This window comes from Mesoplodon bidens (assembly GCF_964165515.1).
Source record: "Mesoplodon bidens genome assembly, chromosome: 15".
NCBI lineage: Eukaryota > Metazoa > Chordata > Mammalia > Artiodactyla > Ziphiidae > Mesoplodon > Mesoplodon bidens.
Window position 1 is genome coordinate 68,610,651 of NC_138171.1, and position 25,114 is coordinate 68,635,764.

General features: G+C 42.5%; 1 protein-coding gene across 1 annotated transcript in view; it reads left to right on the top strand.

Moving 5' to 3' along the window:
• Nucleotides 1–243: 243 nt before the first annotated feature.
• SLC24A3 (solute carrier family 24 member 3) overlaps nucleotides 244–25,114 on the top strand; it is a gene marked incomplete at its 5' end in the record, with an annotated part of 479,028 nt that continues 454,157 nt past the window's right edge. The window contains one exon of the mRNA XM_081256468.1: nucleotides 244–694. Within this exon, the coding sequence (XP_081112594.1) occupies nucleotides 244–694 (451 nt within the window). The remainder of the gene's footprint in view (nucleotides 695–25,114) is intronic.

A 25,114-nucleotide genomic window follows, 5' to 3' on the forward strand; every position in this document is an offset into this window, starting at 1 on the left:
CCCGGCCCCGCGCGCGGACCATGGAGTAGGCGGACGGCCCCGCGACGCGCTCCCGCAGCCCGCGAGGCCGGAGCAGCCCCGGTGGCCTCGCCCGCCGGCCGCGTTGGCCCGCGGCGGGTCCTCCTCCCGCCGGTCCTCCCCGCTCCTCCTCCTCGGCTGCCGCCGCCCCCGCCTCCCGGCCGCCCCCGCCGCCCCCGCCGCGCCGCCGCCCGAGGCCGAGCGCGGACGCCGAGCGTGGGAGCCATGGAGCGCGAGGAGGACGGGGACCCCGAGCGCCGGGAGGCTGCGGCGCGGGCCGGCGGCGACGAGGAGGAGGAGGAGGAAGAGGAGGGACTGAGCGACAGCGACGACGAGGACGAAGACCGGGAGACCCGCGGCGGCCGCGAGGAGGAAGAAGAGGAGGCGGCGGCCGCCGGGCGGGAGCGCAGCGAGGACGCGCCGCCGCCGCCGCCGAGCGCGGAGCTGCCTCCAGCCGCCGTGCCCGCCGCGGCCGCCCGCGACCGGAGCGGCCGCCGCCCGCCGGGGCCCCAGCCGGGGCCGCTGCCCTGCCGCCCGAAGAGGATGCCGTCGCCCGACGAGGAGGAGCGCGAGCGTCGCCGGAGCCGCCGGAGGGACCTTCTGCTGAGCCAGATAGGCTTCCTAGCCCTGGTGGCGCTGCTGCTCTGGTCGCTGTCGAGCATGCAGGACCACGACGGTGAGTGCTCGCCGCCCGCCCCGAGTGGGCGCTGCGTCTCCGGTGGTGCCGGGCTTCCCGGCCGGGCCGGCGGGCGGGGTTGCCGGGCCGAGGACGCCCCCTGCCCCTCGGAGGGGCCCCGGAGGCGAGGACCACGCGGTGGGGCCGCGGCAGGCACGCTGGGCGCCTAGCTGCCCTGGGAACCCTCACCTGTGCCTCCCGGCTCTGACCTTCCTGCCACGAGCTGGAGGGACTGGGGGCGGCGGCGGCGACGGTTCCCCTAAACGAGTGCCCCGTGGCCATTAAAGTTGTCCTGGTGAGCTTTGGGCCCCAGTGCGCGTGACCACCTGTGCACTCCTTGGTTTGTGGAGGGAGGACTGGTTGACTGGTGAGCATACAGTTCTCAAAACCTCTCAGGCGGGATGGACGGGGTAGGAAGCTCCATCCTCGCCTTTCCAGAACAGGTGCCGGGAACTCCTGATAGGAAAAAAGTGCTGGCCCCCGGCTAGGGTTTGGGACCGGTTCTCTTTCATTGGCTACTCGCTGGGCAGACGGATCCCTTTTGTGGACTTGCATCCGGGGAAGAGGCCATTAGGCTGGACTGTCCCTCATTCTGTTCACTGCTCTCAGGGTGCCCTGCGGTGGGAGACCCCTTTACCCACAACTTTTGTCTTATTTTTGTCCTTGGCCTTTCTTGAGCTGAAATAGACCTGGTGGAGGAATGTGCTCAGAACAGTTGTCCACGGTAAAGAGTTTGGACCCTGGGTGTGCAGCTGTCAAAGAAACAGAGGAAAGTCTTGGAAGAATAACTGTTGTAAAACGGTTTTATGTCCCGACCATTCAAGTGGCACGGTTCCTGGGAAAACACCCATGGAAATGGTCGTGAGGAAAAGCAGTTCCAGATACAGGCTTTGGTGTTAAGATAGACAGAGCTCCAATACAAGGTGTCCTGAAGTGCAGAATGAAGGCATTTGGATAGTGATGGTCAAATATTTTTAAGAGTGCTGTCAATTAAAAAAGGGACCTCCCCCAGTTGACTGTCTCGTGCCTGGTGGGGAAAGCAGATGGTCGGTCTTGGTCCAGGTCTTAGCAGACTTCAGCATATATGGTAAAAGGAGAGAGCCCGTCCTGGTCTTCAGTGGAGCCTTTGAGACTCCCGGGTTCTCTCCACTTCTCCTGGATCCCAGAATCTCTGGCCATGAGGACTGACACCAGGAAGGTGACCGTGCCGGGTGAGGGAGGCTCGACCTCTCCAAGGGCAGTCTGACCTGCCAAGAGCAGTTCCTGGCCGATTCACAAAGGGGGTTTTCATTAACCCCCTTTTCATCTTCTCAGTTTTGATGAGTGCAAAGCCAGTCCGTATTTCATGCCACCTTTGGAAAGGGGAGTTCCAAGTCACTTACATGCCGGCCATTTTCCTGCAGGTTGGGGTTCTCTGAGCCATCGAGTTCCACCACTTTCAAGGCTACAAAAGACATTTTTCTGGATAGAGGATGTGACCCAGATGGGTTAAGTCCGTCGGTGGCAGGGGGCTGCCTGGGCCCTGGGAAAGCTGGGATGTTCGGAGGGAGGGGGTGTCAGACACTCTGCAAGCTTGAAACTTGGTGACTGGATGTCATTTGGAGATGGACAGAAATGTTCCTGTTAGGGACTCATGCACAGCCCTTTCCTCCATACCTTCCCTTGATCTGTCTTCTTCTTCCTTCCATCCACGTTCTTCTTTTTTTTTATTTTTAAATTTAATTTTATTTTTTTTGGCCGCACCATGTGCTCAGCATGTGGGATCTTAGTTCCCCGACCAGGGATCGAACCCGTGCCCCCTGCAGTGGAAGCACGGAGTTCTAACCACTGAACTGCCAGGGAGTCCCCATCCACATTCTCCTTCTGCTTCTCCACCCCTCTCCACCCCCTCCCATAAATGTGGCGCTTGAGAAGACCCCCAGCCCAGTAACTGAAGATAACAGTGAACGTCAGTGGGGGGACCGTGTGCCATCGAGCCGGCGGATGGCATGCTAGTTGTAATTCTGTCTCAGATCACCTTTTCTTCCACTAGATATTGATAATTTCATTACACGATGCACAGCAAGATTTCGCAAGGCCCAGGTTTTTCGAGATAATTTTTTAAGATACTAATTAATGTGTGTGAATCTGCAAGTGATTATTTTGCTTGAGGGGTTGCCATTCAGCATACTTAACCATCTGAATAATGACTTTTACCCCGGAAACTTGGGGGATGCTGCACTTGAGGGTCCTTCAGTATGGTTAAAGTGTTTGGAATTTAGTCTTGTATTAAAGGCACCGTGACTTGGAGAGGCCAAGTGATTCGCTTAAGGTCACACAGCAGTTGGGGAGCAGAGGAAGAAACCAAGCCGAGGTGACCTGGCTCTTTGATCCCACCTGTGTCCCCTGGTATTCATGCCACCATCTGGGTGCAGCTTTGTAATATTTATATAACCACAGAGCGGGGTACCTTCATAATGATCAAAGGTGATATTTTTATTTATTCACCTTGAAAACCATGCAGTGATTAAGTGTAACGTCTCAGAAGCCTCTTTTCTAACACATACTGATTTTTCTTTTTTTTACATAAAAAGGACAGTTCTTTTACCAAACCAGAATAGAGATGTGTGGAAGTTATGTTATATAATCTTGTATAACATTTCGAATTGTATGGAGTCGGAGATCCCTTTCAGGACATCTAACCAAACTCAGTATAGATTCTTTCCTGCTCAGATGGGACAGGAGCACTGTTAAGCTTAAGTCAGGAAGAATTAGCACTGGAATCAAGAAAAATGTTAATTCTCACAACAACAAAAGCAATAACAATATTAACTGGAATTTGGCAGGCTCTTGAGTGCCAGGCCCTGGGCTAAGGCCCCTTTCTCTGAGTTGCCTCCTTGAAGCTGCAGAAACTTGAGCTTCCAGTGGTGGAGGAGGAAAGAAGAGCCCTCCGTGTCCTGTTTAGTTGTTGTTGATGAAGATCTTGGTCTTGATCTGTTTTCAGAGCCAGTTGAAATACGGTGTCAGATTTGCTAACGCGATTTTCTTTTATTTTTTTGCAGTGTGAATGGATCACTTTGTATGTTTTGAGTGGTTTAAAAGTGTTTAATTTTTCTTTGCAGTAAGAAACCTGGTCCTCTTTGTTCATAAATGGTGTGGACAAAGCCCAGAGGTCCTAACTTGGGAGTAATTAGAGACATCCCCTCCCAGAGGTCTCTAGGGTGGTGAATAGTGAAGAAGGACAGTCATACACAGGTATATACGTATAAACTTTGAGATACTCTTTGGCTCAGTTGCTGTTGCTACATAACAGATGACCCCCAAATAGTGGTGTAAAACGACTCTTTCATGTTTTTACTCAAGGATACTTTGTGTCAGGGACTTGGTCAGGGCCTAGTGGGGCTGCCTCTGTTCCATGATGTCTGGGGCCTCAGCTGGAGACACTGAAGGCCTGGGGGACTTGACAGCTGGGTCTGCAGTCGTTTGGAGGCAACATCACTACTGTGTCTGGGGTTGATGAGGGTTGTTGGCTGGGCCCTCAGCTGGGCTGTCAACCAGAACACCTACGTGTGGGCTCTCCATATGGCCTCTCCACGTGCCTTGGTTGAACTTCCCCAGAGCATGGCAGCTGGGGTCCAGGAGAACAAGGTGGACGTGCCTGGCATTTTTATGTGTCAGCCTCAGGTGTTGCATAGTGCCACTGCCACTATTTTCTGTTGGTTAGGGCAGTGACAGATGTCAACCCAAGTTCAAGGGGAGGGGACATTGATGCCACCACTTACTCCATGGAGGACTGTCAGGATACATAGTAAGGTGAGCACATGTGATGGGAGATACTGTTGTGGCCATCTTTGGAAAACCAGGATCTAAAGGGATGATAACTTAGGAGTGATTGTAGACATTCCCCAAGATGGTAAGAGGCAAATAATACATACATATATACACACACACACATATATACATGTGTGTATGTATATGCGTGTATGTGCATGTATGTGTATGTATATGTGTACGTATGCTTATGTGTGTATGTATATATGTTTATGTGTGTATGTATATGTGTGCATATACATGTGTATGTGTGTGTATGTATATGTGTTTATATGTGTATGTATATGTGTGTGTATATGTGTGTGTGTGTATGTATATGTGTGTATACAATTTCTATTGAAATACCGTCTAATCATGCTGCTCGCCTTACCTGGTTGGGTCCAGAGATGATATTTGAAGAGCGGCTGCAGTGGGGATTTGAACTGCACATTTCAGTTGCAGAGCTAAGAGCTCGCATTTAGCTTTGTGGCTTCCCGCCCCTCAGAGGACCCTGACCATGACCTTTCGGTCCCTCCTGTGGCTTCCTGGGAGGCCTGGCTGGACTCTCCAGCTGTTTCTTCCCGCCCTGCCCTCCCCTATCCGTGCATCACCACTAGGTCCTTTCTTCTGCTCCTCAGAAGGGGGACGCTTCTGGCCCTAGACCTCTAGCGCCTGCTGGTTCCACTGTTACCACCCCAGCTAGTTCAGCCTGCATCCTTCACTTCCAGGCCCAAGAGCTTCCCGACTAGACCAGGTCCCCCACTGGTCTGTTTGCTCTCTGAACACACTCTGTTTTACCTTTGTAGCATTTTGTTGGCAATTATGTGTTTCTTTGGTTATGATTTGAGTACCATCTCCTCTTCACCAGAGTCTAAGCTCCAGGAGGTCAGGGATCCTGTGACCTTTCCTCACCTTTGTCACCCCATCACCCCACCCAGAGTAGATGCTCAAAAGGCATTTGTTAAGTACGGAAGCTGTTTTGATGTCTGAGCGACAGTGCCTGTGATAAAACCTAGCGACTGTGTGTCAGAGGCCCACTTACAGGCACACTATATTTTCATGACTTCTAATTCTGCCTCCAATCCAGCAAATTCAATGTTGTTACCCATTTTTTATGGACTGACCCTGAGCTGAGAAAGGTGAGAGCCTCCATCAGAGCCACTTCATTAACTGGCAGGGTTTGAATTCAAGCCTGCCTGCATCAGAGCTGCGTGCCTCTGCGTCCCTAGCCCCAGCCTAGGAGGACTCGAATAGAAAATGGGAATCACACTGCCTTTTTCAGTCGACTTGGGAGTAAAGGAGTAACAGAAGGTTGCTTTCATAGAAGCAGTATTTTAGAAAAACATTCCTTTTCAACCTTTTCTATTTTCTGCCTAAACATATATAGATGTGTCTCCTTCCTCCTGGCTTTTCTTAGCTGCTCATCAACCCAGATTTTTCTCAAAGATTTCCTCCCCTTGTGAGTCTTAAATCCTTGTGGGAAGATTTTTTTTTACCCTGGAGGGTTGGCAAAGCCAAAAGAATTGCAAAACCAGCCATTTGCTAAGGATTCCAAGGCCTGGTGGAAGTTGGCTGATAGGATAGGATTTTGGCAACGCTCTTTTTCCTTAAGGAGATTTTTCTTCCTTGAGCAAAATAATTTCAGAGGGGGAAATAACAGTATGCAGACTTTTATAATGAGGGAACTAAGGTCCGGGGAGTTCAGAAAATGTCCCTGAAGTCGCAGAGCAAATGGGTAGTCCTGCCAAGAAGGGAATTCGAGTTTTCTCGCCTTTTCCTGCCTTCAGTTTCTGTAGAGCTTATTTGGCAGTGGTTTTTGTTTCTCATTTGCAGTGGTCTCAAACATGGTGTCATTGTGTGGGATTTGAGAATTTCAAGGATTGAGGATTCAGTGGAAGAAGGTTTTCTATGAGTGAAGCGGTGATGGGTATCTTTGGGCAGTTTAAACCATGGAGTCATGACTTCCCAGACTTGGATGGCATCTTCCAGACTTCCTCCTACTGTTAGGACTCAGTCTACCTGCTGTTCTCTCTTCATCCTCATCCCTGGGCTGGTGATGCTCTTCATTGTTGTGAGTCCTGGGGGCTTCACCCTCCCTCAGTGGTCTTCCCAACCCTGCCCCCACCTTTGTAAACGGTCCCTTATGAAACTCCCTTAACAGCAGCAGTTTCTTCCCAGACCCAACTGGTGTAAGATACAGGGACCTTCTCTCCTTCATTCAGTAAACATGTGGCTGGGGTGACAGCTGTGTCTCAGACGGATACCCGGAGTACCCTCATGATGCTCAGACTTTAGTGGGAAGAGAGGCATTGAACAACTAATTTTCAAGAATTATGAGAAATACAAATGAGAAATACAACATGGCATGGAGGAGATGCTGGTGATCAGGAGAAGCTGGAACCTGGAAAATAAAGGAATTAGGTTGGTGAAGAATGGAAAACAGAAACAAACTTATAGAAAAATAGGTAAAAGAAATGGGAAGGGAATTTGCAAAACCAACCAAACAAATTGCAAATGGCCGAGAGACACAAGTAAAAATCCTCAGCCTCGATAGTAACCTGGGATATCTAAATTTTAAAATTATGGGTTATCATTTTTCAATATCAGACTAGCAAAAATGAAAATGAAGTGTTGGCAAAGGTGCAAGGGAGACCACTTCTCTCATTTACTGCAGGTGAAGATGTAAATACATTGGTACCCAGCATGGTGGGAGGCTGCAGCGGGTTGATCAGGTGTTAGGCACAGACCCTCCATGAAGCCTCAGTCTTTTAACGAGATCCATGTGTAGAAAGGGGAGAGGTGGGATGAGAATGCTAGTGCAGGGGTATTTGAGACTTGGATAGAAATGCAGCTTGCCTGGACCCGTCCGTGACCATGGAGCAGGTTGGTCCTGACCCTGTGAATCTAGAGTGTAGAGATTAGCTGAGTGTTCCGGGGAACAGGGGAAGGGCCCTTGTCATTTCTGGAGCTGTCCAGACCCGTACAAGTTGCTTATTCAAATGGTGAGATCCAGCCATTATTTTTGCTTGTCAGTCACTCTTCATTTCTGGGAGAGGGGGAACGAATAAAGTCAGCTCATCAGTGACCTAGTTCAGGGGAATGTCACATTGCAACTTTGTATTTTTCTTTTCATTTTTCTCTTTGTGCTTCTGCATTGTTTGGCCTGAGCAGAGGTCATTTTCACTTTGGTGACATGAAGCTGAACTTGTGAAGGACAGGAAGTAACAGACGGGTTTCTTGAGCAGAATTTTGACCTAAGAACAAAGGGCATGGGCGACCAGGAGAAAGGGGGGTGTCACAGTGGACATCAAGAAGTCACAAGCGCCATTTTTTTATATATTCTTTTTCAGATTCTTTTCCATTATAGCTTATTCCAAGATATTGAATATAATTCCCTGTGCATTACAGTAGGACCTTGTTATTTTATAAATAGTAGTCTGTATCTGTTAATCCCATACTCCTAATTTATCCCTCCCCCAGCCCATTGCCCCTTTGATAACCGTAAGTTTGTTTTCTGTGTTTGTGAGCCTGTTTCTGTTTTGTAAATAAGTTCATTTGTATCATTTTTTTTAGATTTCACATATAAATGATATTAAATGATATTTGTCTTCCTTTGTTTGGCTTACTTCACTTAGTTTGATAATCTCTGGGTCTATCCATGTTGCTGCAAATGGCATTATTTCATTCTTTCTTATGGCTGAGTAATATTCCACAGTAGATATATACCACCTTCTTTATCTGTTTATCTGTTGATGGACATTTTGGTTGCTTCCATGTCTTGGCTATTGTGAGTAGTGCTGCAGTGAACATTGGGGTGCATGTATCTTTTCGAATTAGAGTTTTTTCCAGTTATATGCCCAGGAGTGGGATTGCTGGATCATAGGGTAACTCTGTTTTTAGTCTTTTTTATTAGTGCCATTTTTAAGAAAGAACATGAAATACACACTTTTGGACATTTTGACTTTGATTACTGGTAGGACATCTAGGTGGAATATAGCTGATGATTGAAAGTCAAGATTATAAGTAGTTGCTACAGATAAAGGTCTGTGAGGTTATGCATGAGGGTAAAAATTGTACCTTTGGTTAGTTCTGTGGGTCTCAATCTTCTGTGCCTGTTGTAATCACCAGGGAACTGTAAACCTCATGTCTGGGTCCTACCCCCCAAGGGATTGTGAGGTTATGCTCCAGGGTGTAGCCTGGGCACTGGGATTTTCCTGGAACTCACATATGTGTCTTTCTTGGTTTATTCCTTCATTTTTGGTATGCAGTTTTGGGATCACACACTCATGGTGCCTCCTAAGACAGGGGGTGTGGAAATAACAAAACAAAGGTTTGAGACATTGTGGGCTTGAAAATATATTCTATCCCCACACTTGGAAGATCTTTAGGCTGCATCAAGGGTTTGGGTTGGAGCACATTTTCTTTAGAATTTTGAAGGCATGGCTCTTCCAGCCTCTGGTGTTGCCTCTGAGAAGTCCGACGCTGTCCTAGTTTTTAACTGTTTTGTATGAAACCTGTTTTTTCCCCTCTAAAAGCATGTGTGCTCTTTCCTTTGTTCCTGATGTTCAGTCATATCACAATTAGATGACTGTTAAGGTTCTGTTTTCATGCATTTTCCTGGGTACACTTGCCTGGTTCTTTTAATCTGGAAACTTGTGTCCTTCAGGTCTGGGAACTTGTCTTTTGTTATTTCCTCCATCCTAAATTCTCTCTTTACTCTTTCTGGATTACCTATTATTTGGGTGTTTGACTTCCTGCATTGATCTTCTGATTTTCTTATCTCTTCTCTCCTGTTTTTTTTTCTCATCCTTTTACTCTAATTTCTTTAGGTTTTCTTATCCATACCTTCTAATTCTTATGCTGAGCTTTTGATTTCTGCTGTCATATTTTTAACTTCCAAGAGGTCCTTTTTCATCTGAAAATTATTTTTAGTACCATCCTGTTCTGCCTCATCAATACAGTATAATTTCTTATATCCCAAAGTATATTAATAGTAGTCTTCGAGGTTTTCTTTTCTTTGTATGGACTCTCTTTCTCCAAGTTGCTGTTGTCTGTTTGTTGTTATTTTTCACATTATGTGCTTTCTTCTTATGTCAAGGGATCTTTGGCCTCTACTCATATTTAAGGGAGGCCATTAACAAGGATTGGGAACTATGCACATAGGAGGGTCTGCTGATGGTGCCTCTGTAAGGTGATCTGACTGGGCCATGTCACTGGGCAATGCTCCTTTCTCTAGTTTTAGATCTTTATCATGGGGTGGTGAGATTTCCCAGAGGAAGGTCACCCAGTGCCCTGTCCTGTGGGCAAAGACCTGGTTACTTCGGGGAATCCAGTGGAGATGAAGTGGGGGTTGTGTATATGTAGTGGGTTGTTCAGCAGAAACACTCCTATACTCAAGGGCAATGTGAGTATGAAAGAGCTGACAATTTATTTTGATACATTGCAGGACCATCTCAAGCTGCTTGAAGTCTCCCTCCCTCCCTCCCCTCCTCCCTTCCCTCCTCCCTTCCTGCCCTCCTCCTTTTCTTTCTTTTAACTCCTATGCACATGAAACTGGTAAGAATTGTTGCCTCCTGGGATGGCTAATGGTCAGGATAGGGGAAGGCATACTTTTTTACCATATCCTTTTTTATTAACTGAATTTTTTGTATAGGGATAATTGTAGACTCACTGCAGTTGTAAGAGAGAATACAAAGAGATCCCTTGTATGTTTCCTCCGACTGTAACATTCTTGCAAAACTTGAGTATAATGTCATAACCAGAGTAGCAACAGTGATGCAACCCATGAACCTTATTCAGATATCCCGTTTCTTTTTCCAGTGCATGTGGGCGCAGGCGTGCATGTGTGTGTATTACATTCTATCCAGTTTTATCACCTGTGTAGGTTCCTGTAACCAACCCAGTCAAAATATTGGACTGACTCAACATCACAAGGATGACTTGTGTTGCCCTTTTATAACCGCACACACTTCATGTACCTTTTTGTACAAAAGGAACAGTCATGTTAAGTAACTCCTATCACCTACTCCAAAAATAAAGCTAATTAGAAAATTATAACTTTAATAATTAAGGGAGAGATTGAAGATGGCAGAGGAGTAAGATGTGGAGATCACCTTTCTCCCCACACATACATCAGAAATACATCTACATGTGGAATAGTTCCTACAGAACACCTACTGAACGCTGGCAGAAGACCTCAGACCTCCCAAAAGGCAAGAAACTCCCCACGTACCTGGCCATGTGGCTGACAGAGTCTTGGAGCTCCAGCCTGGTGTGAGGCCTGAGCTGCTGAGGTGGGAGAGCCAAATTCAGGACATTGGTTCACCAGAGACCTCCCGGCCCCACATAATAGCAAACAGTGAAAGCTGTCTCAGAGATCTCTATCTCAACACTAAGACCCAGCTCCACTCAACGACCAGCAAGCTACAGCGCTGGACATCCTATGCCAAACAACTAGCAAGACAGGAACACAATGCCACCTATTAACAGAGAGGCTGCCTAAAATCATAATAAGTCCACAGACACCCCAAAACACACCACCAGACATGGACCTGCCCACCAGAAAGACAAGATCCAGCCTCATCCACCAGAACAGAGGCACTAGTCCCCTCCACCAGGAAGCCTACACAACCCACGGAACCAACCTTAGCCACTGGGGACAGACACCAAAAACAACGGGAAATACAAACCTGCAGCCTGCAAAAAGGAGACCCCAAACACAGTAAGATAAACAAAATGAGAAGACAGAAAAACACACAGCAGGTGAAGGAGCAAAATAAAAACCCACCAGACCTAAGAAATGAAGAGGAAATAGGCAGTCTACTGAAAAAGAATTCAGAATAATGATAGTAAAGATGATCCAAAATCTTGGAAATAGAATGGAGAAAATACAAGAAACGTTTAACAAGGACCTAGAAGAACTAAAGAGCAAACAATGATGAACAACACAATAAATGAAATTAAAAATTCTCTAGAAAGGATCAATAGCAGAATAACTGAGGCAGAAGAATGGATAAGTGACCTGGAGGATAAAATAGTGGAAATAACTACTGCAGAGCAGAATAAAGAAAAAAGAATGAAATGGATTGAGGACAGTCTCAGAGATATCTGGGACAACATTAAATGCACCAACATTTGAATTATAGGGGTCCCAGAAGAAGAAGAGAAAAAGAAAGGGACTGAGAAAATATTTGAAGAGATTATAGTTGAAAACTTCCCTAATATGGGAAAGGAAATAGTTAATCAAGTCCAGGAAGCACAGAGAGTCCCATACAGGATAAATCCAAGGAAAAACATGCCAAGACACATATAAATCAAGCTATCAAAAATTAAATACAAAGAAAAAATATTAAAAGCAGCAAGGGAAAAGCAACAAATAACATACAAGGGAATCCCCATAAGGTTAACAGCTGATCTTTCAGCAGAAATTCTGCAACCCAGAAGGGAGTGGCAGGACATATTTAAAGTGATGAAAGGGAAAATCCTACAACCAAGATTACTCTACCCCACAAGGATCTCATTCAGATTCAACGGAGAAACCAAAAGCTTTACAGGCAAGCAAAAGCTAAGAGAATCAGCACCACCAAACCAGCTTTACAACAAATCCTAAAGGCACTTCTCTAGGCAGGAAGGACAAGAGAAGGAAAAGACCTACAATAACAAACACAAAACAATTAAGAAAATGGTAATAGGAACACACATATCGATAACTGCCTTAAATGTAAATGGATTAAATGCTCCAACCAAAAGATATAGACTGGCTGAATGGATACAGAAACAAGACCCGTATATATGCTGTCTACAGGAGACCCACTTCAGACCTAGGGACACATACAGACTGAAAGTGAGGGGATGGAAAAAGATATTCCATGCAAATGGAAATCAAAAGAAAGCTGGAGTAGCAATTCTCATATCAGACAAAATAGACTTTAAAATAAAGACTATTGGGCTTCCCTGGTGGCGCAGTGGTTGAGAGTCCGCCTGCCGGTGCAGGGGACATGGGTTCGTGCCCCGGTCTGGGAAGATCCCACATGCCGCGGAGCGGCTGGGCCCGTGAGCCATGGCCGCTGGGCCTGCACGTCTGGAGCCTGTGCTACGCAACGGGAGAGGCCACAACAGTGAGAGGCCCGCGTACCGCACAAAAAAAAAAAAAAAAAAAGACTATTACAAGAGACGAAGAAGGATACTACATAATGATCAAGGGATCAGTACAAAAAGAAGGTATAACAATTGTAAATATTTATGCACCCAACATAGGAGCACCTCAATACTTAAGGCAAATGCTAACAGCCATAAAAGGGGAAATCGACAGTAACACAATCATAGTATGGGACTTTAACACCCCACTTTCACCAATGGACAAATCATCCAAAATGAAAATCAATAAGGAAACAGAAGCTTTAAATGATACATTAAACAAGATGGACTTAATTGATTTTATAGGACATTCCATCCAAAAAGAACAAAATACACTTTCTTCTCAAGTGCTCATGGAAAATTCTCCAGGATAGATCACATCTTGGGTCACAAATCAAGCCTTGGTAAATTTAAGAAAATTGAAATCGTATGAAGTATCTTTTCCGACCACAACGCTATGAGACTAGATAGCAATTACGGGAAAAAATCTGTAAAAAATACAAACACATGGAGGCTAAACAATACACTACTAAATAACGAAGAGATCACTGAAGAAATCAAAGAGGAAATCAAAAAATACCTAGAAACAAACGACAATGAAAACACGACAACCCAAAATCTATGGGTTGCAGCAAAAGCAGTTCTAAGAAGGAAGTTTATAGCAATACAATCCTACTTCAAGAAACAAGAAACATCTCAAATAAACAACCTAACTTACACCTAAAACAATTATAGAAAGAAGAACAAAAACCCCCCAGAGTTAGCAGAAGGAAAGAAATCATAAAGATCAGATCAGAAATGAAGGAAACAATAGCTGAGGTCAGTAAAACTAAAAGCTGGTTCTTTGAGAAGATAAAACAAAATTGATAAACCATTAGTGAGACTCATCAAGAAAAAAAGGGAGAAAACTCAAAGAATTAGAAATGAAAAAGTAACAACTGACAGTGCAGCAGTACAAAGGATCAGAGAGATTACAACAAGCAACTCTATGCCAATAAAATGGACAACCTGGACGACATGGACAAATTCTTAGAAAAGCACAACCTCCTGAGGCTGAACCAGGAAGAAATAGAAAATATAAACAGACCAATCACAAGTACTGAAATTGAAACTGTGATTAAAAATCTTCCAACAGGGCTTCCCTGGTGGCGCAGTGGTTGAGAGTCCGCCTGCCAATGCAGGGGACATGGGTTCATGCCCCGGTCCGGGACGATCCCACATGCCGCAGAGTGGCTGGGTCCATGGGCCATGGCCGCTGAGCCTGTGCGTCTGGAGCCTGTGCTCCGCAATGGGAGAGGCCACAACAGTGAGAGGCCCGCATACCGCAAAAAAAAAAAAAAAAATCTTCCAACAAACAGAAGTCCAGGGCCAGATGGATTCACAGGCGAATTCTGTCAAACATTTAGGGAAAAGAGAACACCTGCCCTTCTCAAACTCTTCCAAAATATAGCAGAGGGAGGAACACTCCCAAACTCATTCTACGAGGCCACTATCACCCTGAGACCAAAACCAAAGATGTCACAAAAAAAGAAAACTACAGACCAATATCACTGATGAACATAGATGCAAAAATCCTCAACAAAATACTAGCAGACAGAATCTAGCAGCACATTAAAAGGATCGTACACCATGATCAAGTGGGGTTTATCCCAGGAATGCAAGGATTCTTCAATATATGCAAATCAATCAATGTGATAAACCATCTTACCAAAACGAAGGATAAAAACCATATGATCATCTCAATAGATGCAGAAAAAGCTTTTGGCAAAATTCAACACCCATTTATGATAAAAACTCTCCAGAAAGTAGGTATAGAGAGAGCTTACCTCAACGTAATAAAGGCCATATATGACAAACCCACAGCCAACATCATTCTCAATGGTGAAAAACTGAAACCATTTCCACTAAGATAAGGAACAAAACAAGGTTTCCCACTATCACCACTATTATTTGACATAGTTTTGGAAGTTTTAGCCACAGCAATCAGAGAAGAAAAAGCAATAAAAGGAATTCAAATCGGAAAAGAAGAAGTAAAACTGTCACTGTTTGCAGATGACATGATCCTATACATAGAGAATCCCAAATATGCTACCAGAAAACTACTAGAACAAATTAATGAATTTGGTAAAGTAGCAGGATACAAAATTAATGCACAGAAATCTCTTGCATTCCTATACACTAATGATGAAAATTCTGAAAGAGAAATTAAGGAAACACTCCCATTTATCATTGCAACAAAAAGAATAAAATACCTAGGAATAAAGCTACCTATGGAGACAAAAGACCTGTATGCAGAAAACTGTAAGATACTGATGAAAGAAATTAAAGATGATACAAACAGATGGAGAGATATACCATGTTCTTGGATTGGAAGAATCAACATTGTGAAAATGACTCTACTACTCAAAGCAATCTACAGATTCAGTGCAATCCCTATCAAACTACTAATGGCATTTTTCACAGAACTAGAAAAAACAATTTCACAATTTGTATGGAAACACAAAAGACCCTGAATAGCCAAAGCAATCTTGAGAAAGAAAAACGGAGCTGGAGGAATCAGGCTCCCTGACTTCAGACTATACTACAAAGCTACAGTAATCAAGACAATATGGTACTGGCACAAAAACAGAAATATAGATCAATGGAACAGGATAGAAAGCCCAGAGATAAACCCACACGCATATGGTCACCTTATCTTTGATAAAGGAGGCAAGAATATACAATGGAGAAAAGACAGCCTCTTCAATAAGTGGTGCTGGGATAACTGGACAGCTACATGTAAAAGAATGAAATTAGAATGCTCCCTAACATCGTACACAAAAATAAGCTCAGAATGGATTAAAGACCTAAATATAAGGCCAGACGCTATAAAACTCATAGAGGAAAACATAGGCAGAACACTCTATGGCATACATCACAGCAAGATCCTTTTTGACCCACCTCCTAGAGAAATGGAAATAAAAACAAAAATAAAAAATGGGACCTAATGAAACTTAAAAGCTTTTGCACAGCAAAGGAAACCATAAACATGCCGAAAAGACAACCCTCAGAATGGGAGAAAATATTTTCAAATGAAGCAACTGACAAAGGATTAATCTCCAAAATATACAGGCAGCTCATACAGCTCAATATCATAAAAACAAACAGCTGAATCCAAAACTGGGCAGAAGATCTAAATAGACATTTCTCCAAAGAAGATATACAGATTGCCAACAAACACATGAAAGGATGCTCAGCATCACTTATCATTAGAGAAATGCAAATCAAAACTATGGTGAGGTATCACCTCACACCAGTCAGAATGGCCATCATTAAAAAATCTACAAACAATAAATGCTGGAGAGGATGTGGAGAAAAGGGAACCCTCTTGCACTGTTGGTGAGAATGTACATTGATACAGCCACTATGGAAAACAGTATGGAGGTTCCTTAAAAAACTAAAAATAGAACTACCATACAACCCAGCAATCCCACTACTGGGCATATACCCTGAGAAAACCATAATTCAAAAAGAGTCATGTACTACAATGTTCACTGCAGCTCTGTTTACAATAGCCAGGACATGGAAGCAACCTAAGTGTCCATCAACAGATGAATGGATAAAGAAGATGTGGCACATATATACAATGGAGTATTACTCATCCATAAAAAGAAACGAAATTGAGTTATTTGTAGTGAAGTGGATGGACCTAGAGTCTGTCATACAGAGTGAAGTAAGTCAGAAAGAGAAAAACAAATACTGTATGCTAACACATGTATATGGAATCTTAAAAAAAATGGTTCTGAAGAACCTAGGGGCAGGACAGGAATAAAGACACAGACGTAGAGAATGGGCTTGGGGACACGGGGAGGGCAAGGGGTAAGCTGGGACGAAGTGAGAGAGTGGCATGGACATATATACACTACCAAATGTAAAATAGATAGCTAGTGGGAAGCAGCTGCATAGCACAGGGAGATCAGCTCGGTGTTTTGTGACCACCTAGAGGGGTGGTATAGGGAGCGTGGGAGGGAGACGCAAGAGGGAGGAGATATGGGGATATATATTTATGTATAGCTGACTCACTTTGTTATACAGCAGAACCTAACACACCATTGTAAAGCAATTATACTCCAATAAAGCTGTTTAAAAAAAAGAAAAAAAATAGGGCTTCCCTGGTGGCGCAGTGGTTGAGAGTCCGCCTGCCGATGCGGGGGACACAGGTTCGTGCCCCGGCCCAGGAAGATCCCACATGCTGTGGAGCAGCTGAGCCCGTGAGCTATGGCCGCTGGGCCTGCGCGTCTGGAGCCTGTGCTCTGCAACGGGAGAGGCCACAACAGTGAAAGGCCCGCGTACCGCAAAAAAAAAAAAAGAAAAAAAAAAGAATTAAGGGAAATTCCACCACCAGTAATGTTGTTCTACTCCAAAGACTGCTTGTAACTTTTGGGAGGGGAGACAAGTGTAAGGAAGGTCAGTTTGCATTAGTGAGGTTAGGACGGACATTGGGGGGTGGTTCTCAATCCCTGCAGTTTGATTACTTTCAGGTACAGTAACCTGAACTAACTGCCAGATAAAGACCATGCACGGCTAGCTAACAGGTTCCTTGATGAATAATTTTTTCTGTCATTTGCACAATATTTCCGAATGAATGCTCTGTGAAAATAGTTCACTCAAGTCCTTTGTTACTCCAGGCAGTTTAGATGCTCTTTGAAACACTGCTTTCACCATTATTTGTTGGCTGTTGTAGAATATTGGAGATGGAGATCTTGGGGACCTTGTATTTTAACATCTGATTTTATGTTTGAGGAAACTCAAGTGAAAGAGAATTTAAATTGGGGCCAGAACCCTGGTTTTCTGACTCGTTGCTTAGTAAATACTTAAGAAAAAAATAGCAGAAAGGTCAGATCAGAAATATATTTAATGCAGATTGCCTGGGTGAAATTATTTCAAATTCAGAAATGTTTTTGAAGTGCTGGCATTTTGCTGGGAATTATATGGCATGCAGTGTGGTCACTAAATGGGGAAAATGAGGGAATTTTTGAGTGAGCTACTTCCTGTAGCAAATAAGAGACTTGTTTATTCAGAAATATTGGTTCTTGGGACACTCTTAGCTTGCTTTAGGAGGAAGTTAACATTTTGGCTTACCTTCTACCTGGATAGTCACTTCATATACCCATGAGAATGATTGGTCGTTTTGGAAATTAGTATCCACTGAATTTTCTTGTTAGGGGTCTTTGAGTTCACAAGATTGCAACTATTTTCATCCCTGGTGTTGTAATTCTAGTCTGTGATCTGAACATGAGTTCCAAAGAAAGCAAAGTTTCCTAGGACCTTAACAACCCTGGCTTTGAAAATCTGATATTAATGACCTGCTGTGTGGGATTTTATGGTTTGGTCATTGGAAATCACAAATGTTTGTTGGGGTATGTGCAGAAAGAAAACTCATTGAACCTACCTTTGATAAATCTGGGCATGAGGACAGGTCAGTTTCAGTGTTTTCCAACATTGTGGTATACTTCCTCCCTTACATATTTTAAAATTGATGTAATACTGTATATAGTGTCTTGAATCCTGCTTTTAAAATTAAAAGCAACTAACATATAGTGGAACTGACCCACAGTCAGGATGCAGAACAGAAATATCACCCCTCAAAACTCCCTCAAACTATCGCTTTGTAATCACACCCTCCCCCATCCCTAAACCACTTGTTTTCTGTTCACTGTAGTTTTTAGAATGTCATACAAATGGAATTCTACAGTATGTAATGTTTTGACACTGGAGTCCTAGTTTGTTGAGAATTTTTATCAGAGGTGGATATTGAAGTTCCATCACATGCTTTTTCTGCATTAAATGGTTCGATCCCATGGTTTTTCTTCTTCAGATGGTTAATGTGGTGACAAGGGTGTGTTTTTCATGGTATATCTTCCTGGATTTGAATTGATCATATTTTCTTGAGGACTTTTGCATCTATGATCACCCAGGATATTAGTCCTAGTTTTCTTTTCTTGTACTATCTTTATCTGGTTTTGCTGGGCCCATACAATGAAATAGGAGGTATTTCCTTCTCTTTTATTTTCTGGAAGAGGTTGTGTAGTGTTGGTGGAGTCTGCTTTTTAACTTATCATAAACATTTCTCTATGGCATCAAACTTTAAAATTAATTTTTAATGTCTGCATATTATTAAAATCACAATATTTCTTAGTATTATGTGACATTTATTATATATTATATATTTATTACATATAAATATCTGTGTATATATATAATGCTTATTACATATTAAGTGACATTTATTGAACACTGTTCAATGTTTGGGGCACTGTTCTAAGTGCTTTACCTGTACCAATGGAGTAGGTACAATTATTATCTCCATTTTTACATTCAAAGAAAAGTAAGGCACAAAGAGTTTAAGTCAGTTGCTCAAGCTCACAAAATTTCTATGTGGCCAAGTAGGATTTGAACTCAGGCTGTTTGGTTCCCCATCTCATGGTTTTAACTATGACATTGTACCCTCTGATTATATCAGAATTTGTTTTTTAGGCCTCCCTTTGAGATATTTAGGTATTTTCCATGTCCTCACTGTGATGAATCTTCTTGTCCTGAAGTCTTTGATAACCTCTGACAGATTCTTTAGGTGGGGTTCCTAGAAGTGCTGTTTCAGTGTCAAAGTGCGTGCCCGTTGTAAAGGCTAACACACACCGCTGTATAACTTTCCAGGAATTTGAATGAATTAGAAATTCCGACAGCACTGTTTGAGAGTGCTCAATTTAGTGTTCTCTGCCAGAATTATTATGGTTATTTTATGTATTTTCAATTCAGTTTGATTGCAGAGAGACAGTGTCTCATTGCTTTAGTTTGCCTTCCTTCTTTACTAGTAAAACCGAATATTTTTAAAGATCATTATTGGTCATTTATATTTTTTTCCTTGTGAGAAAAATGTGTTCCTGCCTGTTCTCCATTTTTTTTTCCTAGTGGGATAACCGTGTTTTTCTTAGTGATTTGTTTGAGTTCTTTATATATTCTGTATATAAATCTTTTATCCTATCTCATAAGTTTTGCCTGGATTTTTGGCATACAGAAGGAATTATTTTTATCTAGTCAAAATGCTCTCTCTTTTCCCTTGTATTTTTTTCATTGTTTTATTCTCAGATCCAGGATCTCAATTATATATATATATATATTTTTAAAAAATTAATTTATTTTATTTATTTTTATTTTTGGCTGTGTTGGGTCTTCATTGCTGTGTGTGGGCTTTCTCTAGTTGCGGCGAGCGGGGGCTACTCTTCATTGTGGTGCGCGGGCTTCTCACTGCGATGGCTTCTCTTGTGGAGCACAGGCTTTAGGCACGCGGGCTTCAGTAGTTGTGGCATGTGGGCTTCAGTAGTTGTGGCACGCGGGCTCAGTAGTTGTGGCTCACAGGTTGTAGAGCGCAGGCTCAGTAGTTGTGGTGCATGGGCTTAGTTGCTCTATGACATGTGGCATCTTCCGGCACCAGGGCTCGAACCCATGTCCCCTGCATTGGCAGGCGGATTCTTAACCACTGCGCCACCAGGGAATTCCCTCAATTATATATTTATATCACAAAATCCTTTATGTCTTCCCCCCTATTTTTATGGTTTAATTTAAAAAAAATTAACCCTTTACTTCATTTGCAATTTATCTTAGTAGGAGATGGAGATTTAAACATATTAACAGTTTTAACAGTCAAATTGTTTATTGAATAATACTTCCTTTACCCACACATCTGTGGTGCCCCCTTTATTCCATGCTTATTCTCTTATGTACCAGAAGCAGTTTTTGTGATGTCTGTTTGGTTCTATTTTCCCATTAATTGTTGTAGTTTATTCACATGTTAATTATCTGATAGGGCAAGACTCCTTGCCTCTTGTTTGGGGGTAAAAAATCATTTGCTGTTATCACTCGTTTATCCTTCTGGGTGAACTTTAGAATCTCTGTTAAATTTTGTCCAAATGCCTCTAGGTTTTGACAAACCTGTAAAAGAATTGTGGAAATATGGCATCTTATGGCATTGATTCATCTCATTCATAGTGTGCTTCTTTATTCAATCAAGGCTTTAAAAAATACCTGTCAAAAAGATTCATGATTATTTCCCTATCTCTTTCTTACATTTATTTCTGAAAGTTATTCTGGTATTAAATACTTATCGTTGCTATTGTTTTATTTTTATATGTTTTTTGGAAATATTTTTTCTTTATAATTTCTTTTTAATTTTATTCTTTATATTTTATTCTTAAATGTTAAGCTATACAAGTAATAATAAAAATAATAATTTGCTATTATAGGGAATTTTTAAGATTCATGCTGTAGTTGAGTAGTTTTTTAATGTTGGCTGTTGGTTAATCTAGTTATTTTTCATTATGCTATGGAAGTTTCCTTTTATTTCTAGTTTTCTAAGGATTTTCAAAAAAATCAGCCATGAATGTTGCAGGTAGTCAGATGCCTTGTTAACATTTATTGAAGTGTTTAATGTAACATGATGTAAGTAAATATCCATATTAAGCTGCTCCTGAAATAAATCCTAGATAGCCATAATATATTTTTTCTTTTAAAATGATGTTAGATTTGATTTGTTCATATTTTCTATAGAATTTTTGCTCTTATATTCATGACATAGTGACATATAGCTTCTTTGTCATGATTTGGTGTTATCATTACACTTGCTTTACAGAACAAATTGATGATTTCCATGTTTTTCTACATTCTAGAATATTTTATGAAGCAGGGAATGATCTGTAACTTTAAAATTTGAAAGAACACTTTGTAGTACTGCCCGGCCTATAGTTTCTTGAAGATAATTTTGTACAAACTTTTCAATTTCTTCCATTGCTACTTTTCTGTTTAGGTCATTTGTTTTCCCAGAGAAATGTCCGTTTCATAAAGATTTTTTAAATGAACAGAATTATACATTGCATTTAAAATTTTAACTTGCTCCGTTGGTGATTATGTAACATTTTCTTATTGCTAACTTATATGTTTCTCTTTTGTCCTTGATCAAAGCTGACTGTATTTGGTTTATTTTATTATTTTTGGAAGATCCATCTTTGTGTATCTTTATGAGTATTGCTTTTTCTCCTGTTTTATGAATCATCGATTACAGCTTTAATAGTTCTTTAAAATCTTCTGTTCATTCCTTTGGTTTGTTTTCTAATATCTTGACTTAACGTGTTTTATTTATTTGTTTTTATTTTTTGCTGCTAATGATGTATTTGCCTCTGAGAGCAGCTTTAGACTCACCTTAAAAGTTTTAAAATGTTATGCAGTCATTCCTGTACTTTTCATATAGCCTTGTAATTTCATTTTTTCCATAATTAATTATTTAGGGGAGTACTTTTTAATTTCTAAGTTGTCAGGGTGCTTTTATGTATCTATTTTTAAATACCAATTTCTAATTTTCCTTCATTTTGTCAAGAGAATAGGACCTTTGATTGGAATATGACCTTCTGCTACCTGGTAGTTTGAGTGTTTAGATGGATCTTTATTCATATAATTTTGATCAGTTGATAGTTCTTCCCAGGGGCAGTAAAACCTACAACCCCAGTTTGTATCCTTCCCATGATTCTTCCTGTCTCTCTTCTTTTCTCTTGTTCTCCAGGAGGCAGTATACCCTCATCCCTTCCTTCTTCCCTGGTTGAGTTGCATTTCCAGGAATTGGGGGTCTGTGAGTAGATATAGAAACATGTATTCTTGGGATGGGGGTGCCCTTGAAAGCAGTTTCTTTCAGCAGCTTGTTTCTGAGAGAGAGGCTCACACCTGGCAGTCCCTGTGCTTTTCCAGGTCCACCTGTCACGTCCCATTCTTGTGTTTCAGGGGCTCATCCACACTCAGCGTGCTTTATGTATTGCTGTATTTTTTTTCAGTGGAAACTCAGGAAAGGGTGAATCACATGACATTGACTAATTACCGTAATATCCCAGAATGCCTTTCAGATTTTAGCTTAAAATTTCTAGTTTATTACAAAGAAGAAGTTTAATTCATGGATAGAGGGATGTAGCAACAGGTAGATTGATATATTAACCAACTGGTCATTGTGTTTTCCAGGTTCACACCTCTTTCACATATTTTACCTCACTTAATTATTTCCACAGAACCCTGGGTTAGGTACTAGTACCCTCGCTTGAGTCAAAGTGACACGCCCAAAGTCTAACACATAGGCAGAGGTAGTTTCCACTGTGTTAAACATCTCTGAAGAAAGAGGTTTTTGAAGATTTCCTGTTGGGGAGTTCAACCAGAAGCTGTCCCAGTGTGGTGGTCAGAATAATTCCCCCTCACTCTCAGAGATGTCCGTGACCCAATCCCCAGAGCCTGCAAATGTGTTCCTTCCCATGACAAGGGGGAATTAAGGTTTCAGGTGGGGTTAGGGTTGCTAATCAGCTGACTTGGAGCTGGGAGATGATCCTGGGTTATCCAGGTGGGCCCATTGTCGTCACAGGGGTCCTAATCCATGAAAAGAGGAGGCAGGAGAAGTCAGGGAACGTGCTAGGATACTGTTACCGACTTGAAGGTGGAAGGGTGCCAGGAGCCAAGGAATGTGGGCAACCTAGGATCTGGAAAAGCAAGGAAAGGATTTCTCCCCTAGAGCCTCCAGAAGGAGCAAGGCCCTGCCGACACTTTGAATTTAGCCCAGTGAGACTCCTGTTGGACTTCTTACCTCCAGAAATGCAAGATTTGGGTCTGTTTCAAGCCACTAAGTTTGTGGGAATTTATTACTGCAGTGACAGGAAACTAATACACTCAGCATATCAAATAATGGCCATGATCTGGCTCTCTGAAAAGCGAACAGGAAGTCCCAGAGTGGTCGACTCTGTATGCACCTCACACAGGCAGTTTCCCTGAGCAGGTGCTGTGTCCTCATTTGATGTTCTGTGTAGGTGTTTTCTCATTAGGTTGCTGCCACCTCTCCCCCTACAATGGGAACGTCAGCTTTCTGGGAGCAGGAAGAGCCTGGTATGGAGGAGAAGCTCCATAAATATTTGTTGGATTATTTCTTTTTGCCCAAATGATATTGTACCAACGAAATGAGACCTGATTTGCATCCCGGATGGAATATGGCCAACTATGTAAGTAACAAATAAAAAGAAAAAAGAAATTGAGTTAAAATTATCCAGGATCAACTATTAATTTCCAGTGCTCTTTGTAGTATTCAGTCATATGCATAAATATTTTTATATATTCCTCACACACTGAATGATCTTCCCATAAAATAAGATAGGTGGTCATCATGAAATAAATACAATGCTATACTTTGCATTTTTGACTTATAGGTACGATGCTTCATGTTGCATTTTGAGGACTTAACATACTTTAACTAAAGAGAACTGTCAATTTTTTGTAATTACCATTTCACAGACTGGTTGACATTCCATTGAGTGTGTAGGATAGTCCACCGAATATATTGAATATATACATATATAATTAATGTATTGTTGGTTATTGAAAATATTATAATTTATTGAAAATATTTGATAACTATTAATGAAACACTGTTGTGCATGAGTCTGTGTCAAGTCACTGTGACTCTCTAGTTATTACTGTGGTTGTAGTCATCTGGTAGGCCTGGGCTAACTGGTAGACCTGTGGACAATGCCTGTGGAGTTATAGGCCTTCCACATGTTTCTCTATAGAGCTCTGTCCACAAGGGTCCCTGTCTTAGGGTGCTTTGAATGGCTCTTAAATTTTTGTTTAATTTATTCATAAGGCATTCTCTGCCTGGCATCAAGCATCCCCACCCGTCTCAACCTCAGATTGACCTTCTACCGAAAATTTTTCCTCATCAGAAATCCCCAGAACCTCTACAGGAACTGGAGGCAAAAGCAGAATGTTAATGGGACAGTGATGACAAAGAAGAAATACCCACTTGGAACGCACATCGAGAGGGTTATGAGTATCAGATGAAGGCATCGCCTTAAAATATGTCACATGATGACCTTCACTTTTTTAAACAGACGTTTTGTTTGCCTTATCTTCTCTTCTTGACAGTTGCTTTGGTTTTCCTACATGCTGACTGCTCCTCTGATAACAAAATAAGAAGGAAAAACAAAATTTTAACTGTTGACTCAATTTCGCAAGAGCAGTGAACAGTCCTGCCGTGGGGGAGGGGATCTCCCCAGGCTCCCTCTGGTTGTACAAGCCAGCAGTGTGCACTGAATTACAAACAACAGCTCTAAGCCTGTGAGGAGAAGGATGTCCCCTCCGAGGCAGATCTGGACAGTTGTTTTGCCTAAGATGGCAAGAACATCATCTTTCAATCTCGAGCCAAGAAAGCCGTAAATGGGCACATCTTGTCCTGCCTGGGAAGGGATGCTCCTAAAGGCTTCTGGGGTCCCACAGTGTCTCTTGATGACTCGTTCACTTTGGTGTTTGGTTTATAAACGTTTTTGAGTCCATCGGGAGGCAGGGTGGGAAGGAAAGAAGGAGGAAAGGGAGGTGAGAGGTGTGCTTGCCTGGGAGCACTCTTCTGATGAACATTCTGAGTGTCAGCACAGAATGAAGGTTTATTTT